Source organism: Poecilia latipinna, unplaced genomic scaffold (assembly GCF_001443285.1).
Source record: "Poecilia latipinna isolate Pla-1442-1.1 unplaced genomic scaffold, P_latipinna-1.0 Scaffold2436, whole genome shotgun sequence".
In the NCBI taxonomy this organism is placed as follows: domain Eukaryota; kingdom Metazoa; phylum Chordata; class Actinopteri; order Cyprinodontiformes; family Poeciliidae; genus Poecilia; species Poecilia latipinna.
In genome coordinates, this window is record NW_015115052.1 from 42,608 (window position 1) to 50,626 (window position 8,019).

Below are 8,019 nucleotides of genomic sequence, written 5' to 3' on the forward strand. Positions count from 1 at the left end.
CTCACCCAGTGAGCAAAAAATCTCATGAGAATTACATTGAGGAGTTTGTGGTTGTAATTTGACAGAAAGGGTACAGACGCTAAGGATATGAATGCTGTTCAAAGCTCTGTACATCCTGAACATTTCTTGCAACAGCCAATTAGACTCTTATACATCAACATCCTTGAGCTTTCAAAGTAATTTTGTTTAGAAGGCAGAAGCCAGATAACAATCATGATAGCCTCTGAAACCCATCACAGTATCTGTGGAAGATCTCGTACAGAGCAGCCAAATGAGGAGACTTTATCTGAATTGACTGCGTCAAAGTGCTATGGGCTATTTGAGTAGCCCATAGCACTCAAATAGTGCTATGGGCTATGGGTTTGTCTCTGCGATAGACTTCTTTATCGCAGAGACAAACATAAGAATCATAAACCACTTACATTTCTTTCTCTCTCTATAAAAAAAGGTTCTCTCTTTTTGCACCAACTTTATCAACATAACATTCTGAATTTGCAGGATTTAGTTGTTAAACATCAGCGTTTCCTGTGTGTGCTTACATGTGAGGAGATGGTACAGCAAAATGTTGCTGTACAAAGAGCAACCAATGGGATCACAAGTCAGGAGATGTGTACTAACAACCCATGACCACATGATGTCACCCTTTTGGAGCAGTATGCATCAGTACTTGGGTTTTCATGAACACATTGTTATTGTTAGGATTTTAATCCTTTATATATAAAACTAAGTGCATGTTTCACAGTATTGCTTTAATAGCTGTAAAAATCAAGCTTATTATAAAGCCTGAAATATTATAAAATGACACTTTTATGTCTTTTCATACATAAGGATACTTAAGTACTAAATGAAACAATGTATCGTTTTTATTTATTTTTTGGCTGAAATGTTTACTTGTGATTGAAACTGCTATAAATTGTTTTCTTTGGTTTTATTTTTTTTTCTATATGACATATCCAAACCAGAGCTTAGAGCTTACTATGTCACAATCTTTGACAAAAATATTACTTATTGCATCTCAGAAATTTGACTCTATCGTCATAGAGTCATGAAAAAACAAGAAAACACAGCATAATTTATTTATTTAATTTTTTTTCAATAATTCATTCAAAGAACTGTCTTCATTTTTCACTAATAATCTTATTTTTGCAAATGCAGTTGTGAACCATTTTGGCTTTTAATAAAATATATATAACTCTTTGTTCAGAGCATCATTGAATCTGAAAGCAGCATCAACACTCTGAAAAAATGCTATATTTATTGGACCCCTACCACATTTTTTCTTGCTTATTAGTCTGTGCATCCATTTAGGAGTGGGTGTTCCCTTTTGCTGTGCAGAACATAAACGATGAAAGAAATCATGGCCAAATACCCATGGTGGCTAATTAGTTTCAAGATGGTTTATGAAGTAAGGTTTGAATAGAGATCTGTTTAACATTTATTTTTGAGGATTCTGAACTGAGTTTTTGTAGCTTTTTTTCCTACTCTAACATGATAAAACTACTAAGATTTCTTCACTCTGAGGGGGAGACATTTTCACAAAAACTGACACATTTTGCTAATATGTAAATAAAATTAATCAGAGTTAAGTGGTATTAGGAAGTAAACACAGATTAATACATAATGTTAGCTATAGAGACCATCCAAATGAATTCATTTTACTACGAAAGGTTACACAATTCCAGAATCTGATTAATGTCACAACAGTGCAAATAAGCAAATAATTTACTTCTAAATAAAATTTAAAAAAATATTTTGAGAGGGAAATGGAGCTCTTTAACTATATTTTCATCTGATCTTTTCTTCCCATTAGCTAAAAATCTCAGTGCTTGTGCAGAAACATGTAAATAACTAAAAACTTTCTTTATAATGTCTGGTAGTGTGCAAATATTTTCAAAATCAGCCCAACTTACCAGGACACGGAATTCTTCAGGAGCAGCACAGATCAGCTGAACAGCCATCTCAAGTTTTAGATTCACTATTCAGTGACATTTAATTATATTAAATATCACTGATTTTTAATATATATGATTTTAAGTACATATGTGAGGTTGGACTTTCAGTTCAAGAACTCCAAACTCATGCTTTGTGCCACAGATTTATTTGCCATAGATCCAAGGTAAAGTTGTCAAAAAAATAGCAAAACAGAAAAACACTCTGAATCCTGGCTTTTTTCTCCTTGACTGTGTGTCCTATATTTTTCCACTACTCAGACAGAGGCCACATCCTGTATATGAGAGCAGAGTGCAGTGTGGAGTAATAGTTTTCTTAAATTCAATCAAATATCCTCCCCGAGTAATAAAGGCTGGAGGAAGAGGCCAGCTGTCCCCAGGATGCAGACAAGCACGAAAACCCAAAGGAAGATCCTGTCAATAACCATGGCAACATACTTCCAGTCATCCTGAACCTGTGGGAGCATCACAATGAAAACATGGTTACTGTTTCAATTTGGAAAAAGACCTCCAGTAAATGCTTCTAAATAATTTGAACAACTCTTTACCTCTTTAGCTTCGTTCTGAAGTCTCATGTTTTCTGCTATGTATTTAACACTTTCAATTGCCTCCCTGACCTCAGGAGACAGAGGCAAAAGGGACATAACTCCCCCATCTAGAGACTCAGAACTGGAGCAATGACTCTCCTGTCTGACCCCAACACCAGTGCTGCCAGTCAGGGCCCCCAGGCTGCCCAGTCCACCACTTCCACCACCAGAGTCTGAAGGCAGTTTGCCCGATCTCTTCTGCCAGCAGCAGTTACATCGGCCCTCACAGCACAGGACGCCAGAGGCGACACATTTACCAGAGTCTTCGCTCAGGTTATTCAGGTTGGAGAGCTCTGTGTTATTGAAAAGCCTCTGGCGGTTAGTCAGGCTTGACACAACGCTGGATGCCAAAGCTTGGGGCTTGTGCTGCTTTTGCAGAGTGCCTGAAGAGTGGACAGCGCAGGTTCTTGGATGAATAGTCTCAACACTTCCAGCCACCGTCACCTTCTCCGGGTCCCTCTCCGGCCTGGTCATGAACATCACTTTGGGCAGCAGTCCTAGAAACACATGTCGCACCCAGCAGGGCATGGTGTGTGTCTTCGGTGTGCGGTAGTGGACATTCAAGACAAAAACGGTAATGACAATGGAGAGGGTGACGAAAATCATGGTGAACAGGAGGTACTCGCCGATCAAAGGTATGACTAAGGAGGTAGAGGGAATTGTCTCTGTTATGACGAGAAGAAAGACGGTCAAAGACAGCAAGACGGAGATGCACAGCGTGACTTTCTCACCACAGTCAGAAGGCAGATAGAAGACGAGCACTGTCAGGAAGGAGATTAAGAGGCAGGGGATGATCATGTTGACTGTGTAGAAAAGAGGCAAGCGGCGGATGTACAAAGAGTAAGTGATATCAGTGTAGATCTCCTCGCAGCAGTTGTACTTGATATCATGCTTGTAGCCAGGGGCGTCAATGATTATCCACTCGCCAGTCTCCCAGAAGTCCTTGAGGTTGATGGTTGAACCAATCAGCACAAGGTCAATTTTGGCCTTGTCATAAGTCCAGGAACCAAACTTCATGGTGCAGTTTTGGTAGTCAAAGGGGAAGTATGTGACATCGATCTTGCAGGAGCTTTTAAATATAGCCGGTGGGATCCAGGTGACGTCACCGTTGTAGCGAAGGAGAGCCTTTGTTTTGTCGTCAACCTGAAAATCTCCAACTGCACTGTTAGCACAAGAATAAAGCTAATGAGAGTGGACAGTAAATAAAGATATAAAGTACTGACATTGTAATATAGACATATGAATAAAAATAGAATAGAATGTAAGTCACATTAAAAACTTTCAAACAAAAAGCCCAAGTGTTGAACTTGTAAAATAATTGACTTTACACCAGATGTCTGCAACAACACAAATAATGCATACATGCAAAAAATATCAAAATTAGTTTCTGCATTAAATTGATTGACAAAAGGAATGAACACATAGCATCTCATAGCATTTATTTGTATTTATTTGTATGCGTGGATCAATTGGGTGTTTTCCAACATCTGGTGTAAACTTTATTCCAGTAAACTCTCAGAAAATATATCTTCTGAGATAATGTTGACATGTCTGATGCTCATTTTCCTCACCCTAGTTTTCCAATGAGCATCAAGATACACCCAAATGAATATCCATAATCATAACCCCCTCTTGAAATTTCCACTTACTTATTATAAAGAACAATGTCTGGCTTCCAGATTCTTTTCGATGGTACTCGGATGAACTCCACGCCGCCAAAATCTTTAGGATCCCATTTGAGTTTATAATCATTCCAAATCTGGCAAAGGACATAATTTTTCAATTACGTAAAAAAAAAAAAAAAAAAATCAACATCAAAGCTAATTTAAATGAGCATCATTCACTTGAGCAGCGAAAAAGAAATATATGAGGCCATCACCTTTGTTTATGACTAATATTTTTTGTTTACATCTAGTAACTTGACTTGCTGATCCAATTAAACTCAATACAATATCTAACCACCTCAATATTGATGGCTTTGTGCAAAAACCCTTCATCTTCCTGCAGATGGTCCTTCACAGAAATTGACAGCAGGGGAAATCAGAGTCAGACTTCGCTTTATTGGACAAGTAGGTTAACACACGATAATACAAACTGTTTGAATACAACAGGGAATCACTCGTTTACATCCTGTGGGAGACCATATGCAGCCTGTTCTGCTGCACAATGCCAGGCTTCAGACAGTTTTAAACAACTGTCTCCCACTAATGCTGGCAAATACATCAAGCTTGTTCATTTAAGAAAATATATATATTTTTTAAATACAAGTAAAACTAATTTGGTTTAGACGGCAGAACATCTATATATGAAGTTAGCAGTTGTTTTCCCCTGGTGATTATCATTTGAAATTGATTTCAAAAGCATTCTCTTCACCTAAAACTCATCATCTTCTGTTGTAATGTATTAACAAAGCAAAAGTGCATTTATTGTGTGTTTTACAGACTTTTTTTTGCTACAGTGTCTCTGACCCTCAAGCCCTGTTGCTCAATGAATCCATTGAGACTTATGAAGCCACAACCGCAATAATTTTGTTGTAATTCTTTCAATTACAACAGTGCTTTTTAAAAATGGGATGGGCAACATGGGAAATTTGTCTCGTTGCTGAAATTTGTGTTTTTCTTGTAGTCACTGTGAAATATGTAGTTTATATTGAGGAAAGTGAATGGAATAGCAGAGCCTTATTTGTGGAGTGTTTCAAAATGTGACTTGGAGACCTGCATTAGTTCACTGCAGTATGCATCATGGCAGCAGAAGTATAATCTGGAGGGACAGGCAGGTGGCTGTGTAACCGGTCTTTACACAAGATTTAATTTTGTTACAGCCTTGCGTTATGTAATTTTGAAACATATTTTGTTAAGGTTTTAATATTTATGTTTAATGTGATGCAGTAGCTTGAAGCTTACAAGCTGTGGTCAAATTATTTTGATAGCATTATAAAGTTAGCCAGATCTAAGTTGATATGATTTATTTTTTTCTATTTAAATCAAGATCAAATTGATCAATGTGTTTTAAAAGCTTCCTCCTATAAATAATTCATTGTTCCAGTCTGGGCAATACATGGCAAGGCAAGTTTTGTAAAGCGTCATTCATACATGGAGCATTTTGGAGTCATTTGAAAGAAAACTAAGGAACAAGGATACAGAAAATTACTATAAAACAAAAACATGTATTAAGAAATACAGAAACATGGAAGCATCAGCATGATTAAATTCAAACTGAATTCATATTCAAGAATTTTTTATCAATCCACCACAAGAAATGAATGAATAAAAAACAGATTTGAAGAAACATAAACAATTAAAACCAATAAATATTTAAAATAAACTTGATAAGAAATCAATTTATATTGTCATCTTTGGGCTTTCATTTTCAGTTTTTGGTTTAAAAAAGACTTTTAATTTTAGGGATCAAAAACATGGATTTATGTCTTTTCTACATAAAATAGGAGGACAATTTGACCCCATTGAACCCCCATCATAGCACTGGACAATACCATTCCTTTTCAAGTCTATCAATAATTCCCAAAGAATTATGTAAAACAACAGACTGGACCCAGATTTGATGTCTTTGCTTATGGTTTACTTTCACACTCAGAGTATAAACTTACATGTCTCAGCCACAGATTGGTTTCCATGATCTGATTGACTTCATCCTGAGAATAAGACAGAATGAATTATAAAGACATCAGTGCAAACAAAAAAAATAAATAAATAAAAAAGAAAGAAAAAAAAAGAAAAGAAAAGAAAAGAAACAAAAGCAACACAATATATTGTGACAATACCGACACATGGGTGTTTCTGTGCATTTATTGTAAGGTTTTTCTGTGTTCAGTTTCTGTCCTGAATCTGTCTCTGCGTCTTCCCTGTTGATTGATCCCAGCAGTGTCTCGTTCCTTGATCACCCTCCCAGTGTATTTAAGCCCACCTGTTGTCTTTGTCTCGGGTCTGGTCCTCGTTGTATGTAGCTTGTAGTCAGTAGTTCTCAGTCGAACTGTCTAGTCATGAGGCTACTTTGCTCCATGTTCAGTCTTTGTGTCAGTTGCTACCGGTATTTAGCTGTGTGCTTTTGTCTCTGCCGTGCTGCCTAATCTGGACTGTTTTGAGCTTCATTATTAAATTCATCATCATCACCATTATCTGGGTTTCAACATTCATCCTCACCACAACCACCCACAAATCCTGACAATGGGATCATGAAGCTCATCCGTGAGGATTGGTTTGTGTGCTTTCTGCAATGTCAGGCTTTTTTAAATCCCCAAAAATGACGGTTTAGAGAGATGCACCTGAGTCTAATGAGCCTGGTGCATAACTTGCATGACAGCTGGATTTGCGAAGCCAGAACACAGATTTAACTTTTACTCTTAAGCTGCAGCAGGGTGACCAAGGAGGGGGGAGAGAAAAGTTGCATGAGACGGATTTATATGTGACTTAGACCGTGAATGAACCAATTTCCTGAGCCAGTGCATAACATTAACCATTCATGTGACCATGTAGTATCCAAAAGTGTCCGAAGTTGAGCTATGAGCACAAGCGTCTGTGATCATGCCTCCATCGTCAGTACTTTTAACTAATTATTACATAATTAGGACAATAAACAGTTTTCTCTCCCGGAAAAGCATTTGCTGAGAAGGCAAGCTCAGTCCCATGGGTGAGCCTGCTCCCTAATGGTTGCATGATGACTCGAGCAACACTGGTGATGAGCTATTGATGGCCTGAATGAACTCATACAGGCGTGTGGTAATTGGTGTGGGCAAACCAATACCAATTGTGGCTGGCTTAGGAGCAGCAGGTGTTGCTGAGTGAAAACAGTCATCCATCAGCAGCTGGATCTCAGTGGCTTTCTCCACTAAATGTGTTTTTTTAACATCCTCATGCACCTGGACACATCATCAGGGATGCGGCCAGAATAAGGATGAATGTCTTTAACCTGAAAGGTTCTTCATATGTATTTAGCAAACGGATTTTGGGAAAGGAAAATAGATTGAGATTAATTGCACTATATCATATTCTACATCTCCCATGGATAGTTTGCCAAGCAAAAAAATAAATAAATAAAAAAATCCTCTCTCTTGTTACATTGCATGAGAAGTGAATGCACTTTAACAGGGTTTTATTTGATAGACCAACACAAAATAGTGTGTTATTATGAGATTAAATAATAACCAAAAAATCTGAAAACTAAGATTTAAATGAGCATTTAGATAACTTTATACTAATAACCTTAAAAATAATTAGCACATATAGTTAACCTGTTTATATTAATATAATTAAAAATACAGCTGCACTGTGAAAACAAGGATAGAAGTGCAGACAACAAAACAATTTGTAAAACTTTCCACATCCTGTTTATCATCTGAAAATGGGCAGAGCATTGCACAACCACACACATCCATTAACTGACTATTAGTCCGTTAATGGATATGCCATGATTACTCTAGAGGAGCTGCAGAGACGCTCATCACTGCTGCGATAATCTGTTGACAA

General features: G+C 37.3%; 1 protein-coding gene across 2 annotated transcripts in view; it reads right to left on the reverse strand.

The window, feature by feature from the left end:
• Positions 1-2,080: 2,080 nt before the first annotated feature.
• The window catches only part of chrna3 (cholinergic receptor, nicotinic, alpha 3), an 11,835-nt gene continuing 5,896 nt past the window's right edge, over positions 2,081-8,019 (reverse strand). For both annotated transcript variants that reach the window (XM_015019452.1, XM_015019451.1), the window contains 4 exons: positions 6,144-6,188; positions 4,186-4,295; positions 2,498-3,698; positions 2,081-2,404 (listed from right to left, as the gene is read on the reverse strand). In XM_015019452.1, coding sequence (XP_014874938.1) covers positions 2,276-2,404; positions 2,498-3,698; positions 4,186-4,295; positions 6,144-6,188 — 1,485 coding nt within the window. In that variant the 3' untranslated portion in view covers positions 2,081-2,275. The remainder of the gene's footprint in view (positions 2,405-2,497; positions 3,699-4,185; positions 4,296-6,143; positions 6,189-8,019) is intronic.